The sequence below is a fragment of the Haliotis rubra genome, unplaced genomic scaffold (genome assembly GCF_003918875.1).
Source record: "Haliotis rubra isolate DU_JTF1 unplaced genomic scaffold, ASM391887v1 Scf304, whole genome shotgun sequence".
NCBI classification, from domain to species: domain Eukaryota; kingdom Metazoa; phylum Mollusca; class Gastropoda; order Lepetellida; family Haliotidae; genus Haliotis; species Haliotis rubra.
Window position 1 is genome coordinate 143,665 of NW_025766974.1, and position 16,769 is coordinate 160,433.

Here is a 16,769-nt window from a genome sequence, read left to right on the forward strand (position 1 = left end):
ATCGGTTGGCGCGTTTTCTGCTGTCTCCCTCGTATTCTCACGGCTGGTACAAGTACCTAACGCTGACCCGGTCCGGTAATGTCTTCTCTGTTTTATCGCGACGTGCCGCTGCCGACGACAATTCGACGGATTTCATTTTGATGGCTTTGACGGGTCTCTTGCCCACGAGTCTGGTGACTTCGTTAATATGGCATTCACCACTCGCGGTAAGCGTACGACCCATTCCGTGTTTCTGTTTTGGGGATCCATTAAATCCTGCGAGTACTGATTTGAGAACAGGCCTTTGGCTAAGGTGCGATTGAATCTCTCGACTATCACTTGGCTTCGGTGAGCTCCCGCCACACCTCATCTCACCTGGACTTTGTGCTTGGCCAGCAGTTGTGACACGGCTCCTATGAACTCGCGTCCGGGATCAATTTGCAATATGGCAGGCCAGGTCAAGCGACTGCGTTTGTATGTGCGTTCTAAGGCTTTGGCGACTTCGTTTGAATCTTTGGTCATCAACGGTTCGGCTTCCTTGTAGCGACTGGCGACGTCGACGACTGTCAGGGCGTACTTGTAGGTTTTACGCCTCACCCTGTCGTGAGGTAGAAACATGAGGTCGGCTTGGTGAACACGATTCGGCGTTGAAATGTCGAATTTTCTTCTCGGGATGTACCGAGGCGCCGGCAGGTAAACTTGCCAGATGGTTTGTTTTTTAAGCCAAGCTTCCGATACTCTAGCGGCTTTAGCGAGTTTCGGGATGGCATCCGCACCTTTCCAGTACAGGCGTGGGCTGTAATAAATTTTCTCCATGATGTATGTATTGCGTGCGTTTTAATTACGTAATATGTGCGTGTGTCCGTACGCGTAAGTGGTGATTCCATCGATGGCGATCCATCGTTTCGTGTCCATGGGTGACAGCAACGTCTTGTTGATTCTCAGTCCGTATATCCTGTGTCCGTCGCTTCTCAGCATGTTCATCTGGTGTTTGAGCGATTTATTCTTGAACAGGGCTTCCTTGAATCTGGCGTGTTTGATGTGTTTTTTGACCACATGTTTTTTCACGCCTTTCCCCTTTCGGATTTCATCGTCGTCGGCTTTCTTGATGGAATACATCTTGGGTCTCAAGCCGACTTACTCGTCGATCGGCGTGCCCGCGCATTCGTCCTTCATCTTGCAGAGCTCTTTTTTGTTGACTTGGCTGTGCATAGGGTGATTTTTAGGGTAGTCGCTAGTGTCGTGTTTCTTCATGTGTTTCTTCATGTCCTCGTACACGTCCTCGGTCTGAATTTCCATCAGCAGGGAATCTGTGTCCAACGTTATGTTGATTTCGACTAGATCATACCGCATCTCTCAGCAGTTCCCCTGGGTCGACTCGCTGTCGTCTTGGTAGCATTGAGCAAGCGCTGTGGGCGAGTCGCAGTGTGTGTGTCTCGGCTCAGCTATTTACCTATAGCTCGCTGAGATGGCTGGCTACTTATGTTGATGTCCGCGAAACAGTTCATTGTGAATCTCCTATGATTTGTTTGGTTGTCGTAATGAAGGCTTGTCGGGCCTGTTGCTTCCCTTGTTCTATGAATTTTTTTTCTCGTCTTCGCAAATGACTGCGTTTTTACGAGACTTGGTCGGAACCTCTTGTTTCATTCTGTGATATTTTGCGATGTCTGATAGCACAAAACGAAACTCTTCTTCAGAGATTTTAGAGTCGGTGAGCCCAATGGAATTTTGATCGTCTATCGTGTTTAACTTCGCTTTGGCTAGAAATCTAATTTCGTCGTGTTTCAATGCTTTACGTTGCAGTCTGCGAGACACATACTTAAGGGTCAATCCCATCTACCCTGCCACTCCCGCTGTTATTTCAATGCCTAGCACCATGGGTGCGGCCACGATGGTGGATAGTAAACCGATACCTGCTATGCCTAATCCCATGCTGACTGAAACCAGAGCGCTGTCAACACCGTCCACGGAATTGACGGCCCTGTGATATTTTTTCTTTAATGCCAACCGCGTATCGCGTTCACGTTCTAGTTGTTGTTTGTAGCGTTTGTAAATGCTGTCTTTCAGTTGCAAGGTGTACAGTTTGCCATTGACTCTGGGTTCGTCGAATCTGCGTGTGTCCACGAGGTCGGAGATTGCTATGGTGGTGCATTTTGTAACGCGTGTTCCTGGACCATGAGACTCCGTCATTGCCGTATGTGCAGTGTCGTGCTGAGATATCCTATACTTATGGGATCGTGTTTCATGTCTAAAACCGATATTTTCAATTCGGTGATGTTGAACGACACTCGTCTTGATGCGCTGAGTCGGTCTGTATTCTCGTTTCACGTGTACTACCAGATCAGACGTATCCTGAAAGAAATCAGAGCCCCGATTCCGCAGGACAAGGCGTGGAATGTTGTAAACAATCCATACGATCGACGTGCGTACGAACGCGTTTGCAATGAATTCGAACTAGATCCGAAGAGGGTCGATTGGTGTTTGCCGGGTCCGAGCCACGGTTTGGGCATTCCCATTGTTCACAACATGTCTCTCGTGGAAGCCAGCAAACAGCTAGTGAAAGATTGGGGTTACAGCATCGTGGGTCGTGAAGGACGGCTTACGACGCGCAGAAACAGTTCATGGCTAACGTCAAGGCTAACGTTGCTGGACCGGTTGATCTACCGAGTGCCATCGAATGCTATCAAAACACGCTAGAATACATTCAGTCGAAAGTCAACTACGTGTTTGGCGCGAGACTGTACATGGCTCCAAGCAACATGCTAGACCAGGTTGATCTACCGAGTGCAATCGAACGCTATCAAAACGCGCTAGAATGTATTCGGCAGAAAGTCGACTACGTGTTTGGCGCGAGACTGTACATAGCTCCAAGCAACATGCGACTGAGGGTGAACAGAGTGGTGGTTTACAACAACAAAAGCGTCATCCCCACCAGCGATCAAAAGTTGGGTTTGAACCAGGACATCAATAACGCGAGTCGAGTCATGTCGCAGTACGAAATGGGCATCGTGGCACTGACACCGGAAGAAGTAGCACCACCACGCCAACAACAGCAGCAGCTGCCCCCGCAAGTGCAGGCAAACAATCAGCGGCACGTCAATCGCAAGACGTCGCTGGTGGTCGGCGGGATCGTGGATGGACTGTGCCTCATTTGGTTAAAAATTCCTTAGCTGCGACATACACCAGACCCGCCATGGCGATGACGAAAGCCCACCATTTTCGACAAGAAGCCTAAGAAGCGATGCCAGTCAGCGCTTCGGCGGCTTTGCCGGCCAGTTTAGCCAGGGCTTCGTGGAGAGATTTCAAATGTTTTTCATCCAGTCACTGATGTCGTCGCCTGATGATGGGCTTGTTGGTGTTGGTGGTGTACCACCACCGCCCGTCAGCGATACGACCATGGTCGATATGATGCAGCCCAAAGCAGTGAGAACGCTGCCGATGGTGATTCCTTTTTCCCGGAACAGAATTCGGATCCTGTCAGCCAACGTGGTGTCGTCTTCCAGGTCACACAATCTTTTCTCGATGATGTATTTCAGGGCTTCGTTGTCCACGATCCTGAGTTTTCTTTCTCGTGAGCGATGTGCTCGTCGATTTCGTTCAGTTTACCTATGTTGTTCACGAGTTCTCCGTGCACGTTTTTCAAGGCTTCGTCTAGACCCGGAAGTTTCCTAAGAGGAAATTCGAATAAGAGGAAGACCAATATTTTTTCGATTTCGTCCAAAGCTTCTTTGGAGCGCTCGGGCATTTCTCTCGGATCAGCGACAGCATGACCGAGTTCAGTCCTTACATTTTGCAGATCTCGGACGACCTTCGGGGGAAGTTGTTTGGGTCGAGCGCCGCCGTAATCTCGCCTAGCGTTGACAGGGTGAGCAGTTTTCTCGTGTGTTCGTTTATGAGATTGACCTCCGGATGGGCTTTCAATCGCAGCATTTCCTTCATTGTCGATTTTGAACTTCGGATAGTGGCAACCAAATGGTTCGACGTAATTTTTATCGTGCTTTAAAGCATTGTAATACTCGTCCACAGCCTGCTTTAAAAGCTCTCCACGGTGTCCCCCATGAACGAGGTGTCCATGGCTGTTGCTGCATCATTTTCGCTCAGCTGGTGTACGTCGAAATCGTCCATGGGAATATCGTCAGCCATTTTAATTTTTTATTAAACTTATAATATACATAGTTTCAATATAAACAATGTCACAATACGGACGAAAGCTAGATCCTTTCCGAAGATTGAGAGAACCCCTGGGTGTTAAAGCCGTAGTTCAGTCGGTGACCATCACCCACAATCCGAGCATGATCGATCAAAACCAAACACTGCTGGTTCGATTCCCCAACCTGGGTGCGAATGACGTCATCGTCCCCGGCATGGCTCAGAAATTCAACTCGGTGCTTAAAGATTTATGGGAACAGACACTTGTCGTCGCCGTGGCGGGTCTGGTGTACGTCACAGCTAAGGAATTTTTAACCAAATGAGGCACAGTCCATCCGCGATCCTGCTGACCACCAGCGCCGTTTTGCGATTGACGTGCCGCTGATTGTTTGCCTGCACTTGCGGGGGCAGCTGCTGCTGTTGTTGGCGTCGGTGGTGCTACTTCTTCCGGTGTCGGTGCCACGATGCCCGTTTCTTACTGCGACATGACTCGACTCGCGTATTGACATCCTGGTTCAAACCCAACTTTTGAACGCTGGTGGCAATGACGCCTTTGTTGTAGCCCACCACTCTGTTCACCCTCAGTCGCATGTTGCTTGGAACCATGTACAGTCTCGCGCCAAACACGTAGTCGACTTTCGACCGAATATATTCTAGGGCGTTTTGATTGCGTTTGATGGCACTCGGTAGATCAACCGGTCTAGCAATGGCATCCTCGACGTTAGCCACGAACTGTTTCTGCGCGTCGTAAGCCGTCCTTCAGGACCCACGATGCTGGAACGCATTTGCGTCTGAGCGCCCAGCACGGCCAACGTTCAAAACACCGACATGAGTAAACCCTTTCGAAGTGTCCAGGATGAACATTTTCCAATCGTCCGCGGGTCCCTGCTCAAACCTCCAAACGCGGTAATCCTTGCTGTCGTTGAAAGCCATGTACAAGTTGTTCCACTTGTTCGTCTTCGGATCTAGTTTGAATTCATCCCAAACGCGTTCGTACGCACGTCGATCGTATGGATTGTTAACGACATTCCACGCCTTGTCCTGCGGAATCGGGGCTCTGATTTCTTTCAGGATACGTCTGATCTGGTAGTACACGTGAAACGAGAATACAGACCGACTCAGCGCATCAAGACGAGTGTCGTTCAACATCACCGAATTGAAAATATCGGTTTTAGACATTAAACACGATCCCATAAGTATAGGATATCTCAGCGCGACGCTGCACCTACGGCACTGAGTCTCGTGGTCCAGGAACACGCGTTACAAAATGCACCAACATAGCAATCTCCGACCTCGTGGACACACGCGGATTCGACGAACCCAGAGTCAATGGCAAACTGTACACCTTGCAACTGAAAGACAGCATTTACAAACGCTACAAACAACAACTAGAACATGAACGCGATACGTGGTTGGCATTAAAGAAAAAATATCACAGGGCCGTCAATTCCGTGGACGGTGTTGACAGCGCTCTGGTTTCAGTCAGCATGGGATTAGGCTTAGCAGGTATCGGTTTACTATCCACCATCGTGGCCGCACCCGTGGTGCTAGGCATTGAAATAACAGTCGAAGTGGCAGGGTAGATGGGATTGACCCTTAAGTATGTGTCTCGCAGACTGCAACGTAAAGCATTGAAACACGACGAAATTAGAATTCTAGCCGGAGCGAAGTTAAACACGATAGACGATCAAAATTCCATCGCGCTCACCGACTCTAAAATCTCTGAAGAAGAGTTTCGTTTGGTGCTATCAGACATATTTAAATATCACAGAATGAAACAAGAGATTCCGACCAAGTCTCGTAAAAACGCTGTTAACGAAGCAACAGGCCTGACAAGCCTTCATTACGACAACCAAACAAATCATAGGAGATTCACAATGAACTGTTTCGCGGACATCAACATAGCCAGCCATCTCAGCGAGCTATAGGTAAATAGCTGAGCCGAGACACACACACTGCGCCTCGCCCACAGCGCTTGCTCAATGCTACCGAGATGGCAGCGGGTCGACCCGGGGAAACTGCCGAGATTGCTGGTATGATCCAGTGGAAATAAACGTAACGTTGCCAGCCAGCCAGCCAGTTGGCTGTACAAGCCGAGCCGAGCCACACACTGCGACTCGCCCACAGCGCTCGCTCGGTGATACCGAGACGACAACCCGGAGAGGAAACTGCCGAGAGATGCGTTTCATTCACTTTCAGACATCTGTAGCCTCGCTAGTCAGCCGGCCGTGCATCATCATCATAGCCGAGCCGAAACACACACGCGCACACACTTATACTCGTCCACGGCGCTCGCTCAAAGCAACCCCCCGAGACGGTAGCGAGGTGATGATTGCCGAGACCTGCGTTTCATTCAGCTAAAAACACCTCTCGCCTCGATAATATATAACAAGTACGACAATACGTTGGATTGTTAGCCTTTCACCAGACCGACCCCCATGCTCACTAAAAAGTGATTATTTCCTAAACTATTTGACCGATTTCCGTGAAATTTTGCATGCATCTCGGCAGATGGTTACGCTATAGCAAAACGGCATTGGGAACACTCTCGATGACTTCATTAGATTAATTAAGACTTAATTACGACAAAAAGTCAACATTTCATAAAACTATTCGACCGATTTTCATCAAAGTTTCCATGCACCTCAGTAGTAGTATACACAATGGGGCTACGCGATTAGGTACTCCCAAGGGCTCAATTTAAAAACTGAGCCCTTGGTGGGGACCTGGCCCCGTAGCCCAATTGTGTATACTACTCAACGCCTGGAGCAGAACTTAGGTTACATACCTCGGTTAGCTTAATGTCGGAGAAAAACCGGAAGTGATATATGTTGCACAGGTTGTGCCTGTTACACTCACATCATTCAGAATACAACCTCTCCACGTACGTACAACGTATGTATTGACTTTCCATTCTCAGTACAACATGTTAACCCCATATGATGAAGCTCAGTGTGTTTGTATTCTCTGTAGAACCGACTATATGAATTAAGATATGCTTCTTCACCTTCTTTTTAGCAATATGTTCCAAAAAAGGAATGTATTTTTCTTTTCCTTCTGTGCACCATGAAAAACGGAATATAAAAATATATTTAAATTAATCTTAATTCAGTATATTTCTTTACTTCCGGTTTTCTATAAATACCTCATATATACCAAGCATCAGCGTCGGGGAACAATCAGTCAGGATAACCTGGTTTACAGGGCGTAAAAACACAGCGGTGAAAGTTATGTGAGTGGACCACTGATCAGTGATGAAACCAGGTGTTCGCAGAGAGGTTAAGCGTGTCGTGCACTAATGGTAGGACCCCCACTTACACAATTTCATGAAAAAGTAAGGGCTTACTGCCTGACACATCAGGTCGTAGTCATACGACGCAGTCTGTACCAATCGAAGTTCGACGAGATTTGACACAAAAACCCAGTAATGGACCAAAAGTTTCTGTGTGAACATATGCATCTTTACTTTCGGTTTTAGAAAGAAATATATATGTTTCTTCTCTTTCGGTTTTGCATGAAGCACCGAATCACCGATTGTTTTTGACGATTTCAAAGGCTATACAAGATGTAAGCTTCTTCAGGCTCTGAGACGCTGCTCAGTTAGACTAGTATCGTCTACGACCGCATCAGCACGTCTCCGCACTTGAAGAAGCTATGGGATGCTGGATTCTATTAGTCGAAGCTAACGGCGTTGTGGGAGGAAATAGCAGTAATAGAAAAACGTTTATCTGAGATGCTATGATGGGATTTTCATCAAATCTTGATCATATATTGATGGCTGCTTAACTTGGACGCAAGGGGCGTAATACGCTTATAACTTAATTCAGTATTTAACAATTACTTGGTACAGCCACTCAACTCCGAAATGAAGCTAATCAATCGATAGAAGTCAACAAATCACCTATAAGTAGGTCCATTATTCACATCTATTGTGTTAATGTATACCTTAATAAGTAAGCGTTTTATCACGGACCCTGTCTTTCTCCATCTAACAGGACAGATATAGCTAGGTCGCCCCCGCAATCTGTCGATGCTGAGGCCATTATGTAACCTTAGAGCTGCCGACACCAGTGAGCCGATGGCCTTATAATGAGTTTTAGATGGAAGTTATCGCACAAGTTCATTTATGGATGTTGGAAAGCTTAAAATATTCCGTTTGTGAACAGAACATTGTAATACCATGTGAATAATGTATGTGCTGCGGTGGAAAATGCATCAGTGTCGCTTACATGTGTAGGAAGATTGATAACTGATATTAGACCGATGCCTGAATACCGGTGGAGATTTGATCACTCTGATTCCGACAGTGTGTATAGAATGTGTTCTGTTCGAATAAAGTGGCACTTGATTTTATGTTTTATGTCTCTCTGTGTATTACTGGATATGAGTCGGGTATCGCACCGCTTTCAGTGGTATTCCAATTATATCACGACGTGTAACTTAGTGTGGGATGAAAGCCCGAAGTGATCCGGGCCTGAAACGTTTACCACTTTGGAGTGAGTGAGTAAGGCGTTAACCAATTTGGTGGAACCTACCAGCAAACATATGGTACAGATATAACGGAGACTGGTACTCACTATCATAGAATCCTTAACCCCTCAGGGGAAGTAATTCTTTGTAGAATTGTTTCAGATTAGACCGTTAATAATAATAATGCTAATTTTGCGCCTAGAATCCAACACGATGCTGCTCTCGGGCGTTACAATATTACCCTGACGGAATTGTACTTTCAAAGCTGCTACTAAGCGCATCGCGCGACCATATAGGTCCGTATGTCCGCTTCTCAGGTACCCATTTTGAACAGCTGGGTGGACTGAGTGCAATGTGGACGAAGTGCCTTGCCCAGGGACACAACACAGTATGAGACCCAGGTCACACATTTTAGTGTCACCTCCGGGATTCGAACCCGGGCCTTTGGCGTGAGAGGCCAGCATGCTAACCACTACACCACCGTTACCCGCGTATATTGCATGAATAAATAGTTAAAGTATTCAACAATATGTGAGTGAGTGATTGAATGAATGCCTGGGGAAGTGAATGAGCGAATGAGTGAGTGAGTGGATGAGTTGAGTAACACTGCTTCGAACAGTATTCCATTTACATCACGGCTTCCGACCCTTGCAGGTCGGGTTAGAATATTGATCTTCAGTAACCCATGCTTGTCGTAAGAGGCGACTAACGGGATCAGGTAGTCAGGCTCGCTGACTTGGTTGACACATGTCATCGGTTCCTAATTGCGCAGATCGATGCTCATGCTGTTGATCACTGTATTGTCTGGTCCAGACTCGATTATTTACAGACCGCCGCCGTATAGCTGGAATATTGCTGTGTGCGGCGTAAACTTAAACTCACTCACTCACATCACGGCTTGGCCTCCGAGGAAAGCCTGAACGGATACAGTGTACTTCCAAGACGAGTGGTTTGGTTTCAGGGTCAATAATATCCTGATATTTGATGGTTCATGAATGACATTTTGCTTTCTAGAGTAAACACACAAAACATTACAGATGCTGTGATCTTGGTTGCCTGGATTCTTAGGCTCAGTACCGGTATTACAAATCGGTTTACGGAGACTCGGGCGTAAATAGAATGTGTTGTACACTTGCTGCCTCTAAGGCTGAAATAATGTGTTGTCGGCTTGTCGTCACCCTGACAGGAAAAGTGTTCTCTTTACGACATATTATTGTTCTCTTCATCTTGTGAATGAGGCTTCCTCTTCTGTTTCAGATGATGGGTGTTTTCCGGGACAGTGATTTGAGAGATTTGTATAATGATACAGCTATATTACAAATAAGGTAAGACGAAGGCGTTCTGTTATTATTTCTATCTTCTCATTACGGACAAGTAGTTTTTTGCCTAATGTTTACAAGTTGTAAGGAAAATATCACAAGGATGGTATCACGACGTATTTGGTCATTTCATTGTTTCCGAGGTGGGGAAGGCCAGTGGTTAAAGCGTTCGCTCGTCACGCCGAAGACCCGGGTTCGATTTCCCACATAGGTACAATGTGTGAAGCCCATTTCTTGTGTCCCCCGCCGTAAAATTGCTGGAATATTGCTAAAAGCGGCGTAAAACCATACTCACTCACTCCGAAGCTGACAATCGATTGTCAGGATGTATGTTGTCCTTCTGGCCAAGGGTTCGAAGTGTTGCAGCTTTGACAGCCGACTTCTTGAATAATTGATAATCTGAATTGAACTTAGCGTGGTCGTGTTTGAATATTCCTGTTAAATTACCTAGAAGAGTTTCCGTGTTCACCCTGTCCATGGTCTCCTCCACAGTTATCAGGATTTCTAACATCCGATTGCATAACGGCAGGCAGTTTACTTATTCTCTTACGAATTACGTTTGGATCTTTGTCGAAAGAGCACTCATTTAATTCTAATTCCCACACAGCGTCTCAAACACGTTCATGTGTTGACTGAAAGAACAGAAACAGAACATCGTCACCCTTTTTTTTGAAAGAAAAGAAAACTTTAAAAAATCACGATGTAAAAATGTCGCCTCAAATTCTCATTTGGCACGCACAGAATTCCAAAGCCATGCTGTGTTATTTAAGAATATCAGTTAGCGTGGAACACTGGACACTGAACACTTTTGTTTTCATGGATATCAATTTGGGACAATATCAGTCTCAAAATACCACGATCATTGTCCCGTTCTGAACATGCAATAACAATCTCTGCATGTATGACATCATATGTTTAAGTTAATCATAATGTGTACTTAATCTTTGAGACGACCCCTGAAGCTCTTGTCGCCACCATTTCACAGGGTGCTTTGTCTCACGTATGAGGCAACATGAAAATTGCCTGTCAATACCTTATCGATCCGTGTTCCCTTCAATGTCAGCCAAAATTAGAAAATAAAGATTTAGTACAGTGTAAATATTTCTGCAGGAAATAGCATTAAGGCTATATTAGAGAGCAATCATTTGAGATCGGTGGTATGCAAGCACTTGCGCAACGCTCACAGTGGACAAGTTCAGTGCTCTTTCGTCACTGCATCCTCCATTATTAGAGAAAGACTTTCCACACAATGCCCCGAGTTACTTCACAACACTCAGGGTTCTTTCCGCAGCCTACTGTGTGCGGACTAAATGCCGTCATGTAGAGGTGGAGACGTTGAAGGTCACGTCACATATATATCACGACAGTGTTCTCACCAGCCTTAGAGACCAGAGTTGTCAGTGGTCACATGTATAAACAACAGTTGTCAGTGATCACAAGTATAAACAACTGTTGTCAGTGATCACATGTATAAACAACAGTTTACAGTGATCACATGTATAAACAACTGTTGTCAGTGATCACACGTATAAACAACAGTTCACAGTGGTCACATGTATAAACAACAGTTGTCAGTGGTCACATGTATAAACAACAGTTCACAGTGGTCACATGTATAAACAACAGTTGCCAGTGGTCACATGTACAAACCACAGTTGTTTTTTGTCACATGTATAAACAACAGATGTCTTTGGCCACATGTATAAACAACAGTTGCCAGTGGTCACATGTATAAACAACAGTAGTATTTGGTCACGTGTATAAACAAGAGTTGTCTTTGGTCACATGTATAAACAACAGTTGCCACTGGTCACATGTATAAACAACAATTGTGTTTGATCACGTGTATAAACAACAGTTGTCAGTGGTCACATGTATAAACAACAGTTGTCTTTGGTCACGTGTAAAACAACAGTTGTCTTTGGTCACGTGTAAAACAACAGTTGTCAGTTGTCACACGTATAAACAACAGTTGTCTTTGGTCACGTGTATAAACAACAGTTGTCAGTTGTCACACGTATAAACAACAGTTGTCTTTGGTCACGTGTATAAACAACAGTTGTCAGTTGTCACACGTATAAACAACAGTTGTCAGCGGTCACAGTGGTCACACGTATAAACAACAGTTGTCTTTGGTCACATGTATAAACAACAGTTGTCAGCGGTCACACGTATAAAAAACAGTTGTCTTTGGTCACGTGTAAAACAACAGTTGTCTTTGGTCACGTGTATAAACAACAGTTGTCAGTTGTCACACGTATAAACAACAGTTGTCTTTGGTCACGTGTATAAACAACAGTTGTCAGTTGTCACACGTATAAACAACAGTTGTCTTTGGTCACGTGTATAAACAACAGTTGTCAGTTGTCACACGTATAAACAACAGTTGTCAGCGGTCACAGTGGTCACACGTATAAACAACAGTTGTCTTTGGTCACATGTATAAACAACAGTTGTCAGCGGTCACACGTATAAACAACAGTTGTCAGTTGTCACACGTATAAACAACAGTTGTCAGCGGTCACAGTGGTCACACGTATAAACAACAGTTGTCTTTGCTCACCTGTACAAAGAACAGTTGCCATTGGTCACATGTATAAACAACATTTATCTTTGCTCACCTGTACAAAGAACAGTTGCCAGTGGTCACACGTATAAACAAAAGTTCACAGTGGTCACATGTATTTACAACAGTTCACACCCTGGTCACAAATATTAACAAAAGTTCACAGTGGTCACATGTATTAACAACAGTTCACTCCCTGGTCACATATATTAACAACAGTTCACAGTGGTCACATGTATTAACAACAGTTCCCAGTGGTTCCACAGTTGTTAGTGGCCACAACAGTTCCACAGTTGTTAGTGGCCACACGTATAAACAACAGTTCACAGCGGTCACATGTATAAACAACAGTTGTTAGTGGCCACAACAGTTCCACAGTTGTTAGTGGTTCACAGTGGTCACATGTATTAACAACAGTTCCCAGTGGTTTCATAGTTGTAGTGGCCACATATATAAACAACAGTTCACAGTGGTCACATGTATTAACAACAGTTCACAGTGGTCACATGTAAAAACAACAGTTCACAGTGGTCACATGTACTAACAACAATTTTCAGCGGTCACATGTATAAACAACAGTATCCAGTGGCCACACGTATAAACAACAGTTGTTGGTGGTCACATGTATAAACAACAGTTGTCAGTTGTCACGTGTATAAACAACAGTTTTCAGTGGTCACATGTATAAACAACAGGTGTTAGTGGCCACATATATAAACAACAGTTCACAGTGGTCACATGTATTAACAACAGTTCACAGTGGTCACATGTATTAACAACAACAGTTATAAACAACATTTCACAGTGGTCACATGTATAAACAACAGTTGTTAGTGGTCACATATATAAACAACAGTTCACAGTGGTCACATGTATCACATGTACAAAACAGTTCACAGTGGTCACATGTATAAAACAACAGTTCAACAGTTCAGTGGTCACAGTGGTGGTCACATGTATAAACAACAGTTCACAGTGGTCAGTGGTCGGTCATTGTATTAACAACAGTTCACAGTGGTCACATGTATTAACAACAGTTTTCAGTGGTCACATGTATAAACAACAGTTCACAGTGGTCACATGTATAAACAACAGTTCACAGTGGTCACATGTATAAACAACAGTTCACAGTGGTCACATGTATAAACAACAGTATTCAGTGGCCACACGTATAAACAACAGTTGTTGGTGGTCACATGTATAAACAACAGTTGTCAGCTGTCACATGTATAAACAACAGTTTTCAGTGGTCACATGTATAAACAACAGTTGTGAGTGGTCACGTGTATAAACAACAGTTGTTGGTGGCCACATCCATAACAACATTTGTCAGAGGTCACGTGTATAAACAACAGTATTCAGTGGTCACATGTATAAACAACAGTTATCACTTGTCACACGTATAAACAACATTTGTCAGCGGTCACACGTATAACAACAGTTGCCATTGGTCACACAGTATCTTTGCTCACCTGTACAAAGAACAGTTGCCAGTGGTCACACGTATAAACAAAGTTCACAGTGGTCACATGTATTTACAACAGTTCACACCCTGGTCACAAATATTAACAAAGTTCACAGTGGTCACATGTATTAACAACAGTTCACCCCTCACATGTATTAACAACAGTTCACAGTGGTCACATGTATTAACAACAGTTCCCAGTGGTTCCACGGTTGTTAGTGGCCACAACAGTTCCACAGTTGTTAGTGGCCACACGTATAAACAACAGTTCACAGCGGTCACATGTATAAACAACAGTTGTTAGTGGCCACAGTTCCACAGTTGTTAGTGGTTCACAGTGGTCACATGTATTAACAACAGTTCCCAGTGGTTTCATAGTTGTAGTGGCCACATATATAAACAACAGTTCACAGTGGTCACATGTATTAACAACAGTTCACAGTGGTCACATGTAAAAACAACAGTTCACAGTGGTCACATGTACTAACAACAATTTTCAGCGGTCACATGTATAAACAACAGTATCCAGTGGCCACACGTATAAACAACAGTTGTTGGTGGTCACATGTATAAACAACAGTTGTCAGTTGTCACGTGTATAAACAACAGTTTTCAGTGGTCACATGTATAAACAACAGGTGTTAGTGGCCACATATATAAACAACAGTTCACAGTGGTCACATGTATTAACAACAGTTCACAGTGGTCACATGTATAAACAACAGATCACAGTTGTCACAGTGTATATAAACAACAGTTGTTGTGGTCACATGTATTAAAACAACAGTTTGTCAACAGTTCAGGGTCACATGTATAAACAACAGTTTTTCAGTGGTCACATGTATAAACAACAGTTCACAGTGTCAGTTCACAGGTCACATGTAAACAAACAACAGTTGTCATTGGTCACATGTATAAACCACTATAGTCAATAGTTACATGAATAAAAACCATTAGTTGTCACTTGAGGCATGAAATATTTGGATCACATAAAATATAGACGTCCATCATTACCCAATGAGTTGTTAGCGAGTTATGCGATTATCGTTTGGTCGTTTCCCACCATAATCCTCATGTTTCTCCAGAGCTTCGACGGTCACTTATTCTCATTTCCTGTTTTGTATGTTTCAGGCCCGGTAGTGTAATTATTAGTTTTGTACTCGACTTCAAGACATCATTAGGTATTACACGTGACACAGTAGATCACGTCACCAGTGTAATACATACAGGCTTGGAAGGTTCCATATTCAAAATAGATCCGTCTTCACTGAAGATTTATCTCGAAGGTGAGTGACACCTTTTGATATTTAACCTTGCTCTTGTGGGGAGAAATATCGTACATAGGGGTATATATGTGTTGAGTTGTGTTTTTTTCTGGGCGTTGTCAGGGACAAAATATGTAAGAACCGAAGCAGGAATCATATTAGAGTGCAGTTTTCAGATACATTTCTTCACAGCGCTCGACCACGACCATGGCAGGTTATTACGCAAACTGTTGAGGTCTCTACATATGGTGATGCCATTAGATGTCATATAGATATCACCATCCTTAATCTGTTCAGATCGCATATAATGTAACTAATGTACTTGCATTTCATGTTCTACTATCTATTTGCCAACAGTTCATGTTCTGTCACCCATTTGATTACAGTTTCTATTCTGCTACCTACTTGCCTACAGTTCATGTTCTGTGACCTATTTGCCTACTATTTATGTTCTGTCACCTATTTGCCTATTGTTATGTTCTGTCACCTGTTTGCCTGCTATTTATGTTCTGTCACCTATTTGCCTATTGTTATGTTTTGTCACCTATTTGCCTACTATTTATGTTCTGTCACCTATTTGTCTCCAGTTCATGTTCTGTTACCTATTGCCTACGGTTCATGTTCTGTTGCCTATTGCCTACGGTTCACGTTCTGCTATATATTTCCCACGGTTCATGTTCTGTTACCTATTGCCTACGGTTCACGTTCTGTTATCTATTACCTACGGTTCATGTTATATTACCTATTGTCTACAGTTCATGTTTTATTACCTATTGCCTTCGGTTCATGTTCTGTTACCAATTGCCTACGGTTCATGTTCTGTTACCTATTGCCTACGGTTCATGCTCTGTTGCCTATTGCCTACGGTTCATGTTGTGTTACCTATTACCCCGGTTCATGTTCTGTTGCCTATTGCCTACGGTTCATGTTCTGTTACCTATTTGCCTAAAGTCCATGTTATTTAACCTTTTTCCTACGGTTCATGTTCTACTACTTATTTGTCTACAGTACCTGTCGCGTTTCCTGCTTGGCCATTGCTAATGTTTTTAAACGTAATTATAAAACCGACTAAGTCGACAACACGAAGCATACTGTTATGGTCATCCATTTATGTATAACATATCTCCACTTTTACGTGATTATGTTATATTTTCAGTGCCATTAACTACGGAAGGCCCGGCAATCCCTGCAAGTAAGTTTAGTTGTCTCCCACACGCAGGCTAAAACTGGAAGATACGCGTCAAGAACATACATCACCGATCACACAAAACCTTTCCTTATTACATGTCGAAGCATTAAAAACAAGAAGCGATAATGATCCATAAAATGAAATTGACTGGACAACGTTTGATGTGTAAGAGCGTCTCTGGAAAAGATTTCAAGCCATTTTTATTACAGCATTCATTCAATTGCAAGGTAGAACGCGTTCAATTTCGGAAATCAATGTTCAAGAGAGTACTTAGATACCTCAATACGACATGTATGATGTTCAAGCGGACACTGTATGTCAATGTGTCTAAACTTGGTAACGCTGCACCGTCTATTTGCACATGTAG

General features: G+C 43.9%; 1 protein-coding gene and 1 non-coding gene across 2 annotated transcripts in view; one reads left to right on the forward strand and one right to left on the reverse strand.

Moving 5' to 3' along the window:
• The window catches only part of LOC124282844 (atrial natriuretic peptide-converting enzyme-like), an 82,811-nt gene that overhangs the window by 44,586 nt on the left and 21,456 nt on the right, over positions 1-16,769 (forward strand). The window contains 3 exon segments of the mRNA XM_046718881.1: positions 9,856-9,923; positions 15,080-15,234; positions 16,370-16,405. Coding sequence (XP_046574837.1) covers positions 9,856-9,923; positions 15,080-15,234; positions 16,370-16,405 — 259 coding nt within the window.
• Positions 9,014-9,085, reverse strand: Trnae-cuc. The gene has a single exon. It is a non-coding gene; the product is annotated as a tRNA-Glu (tRNA).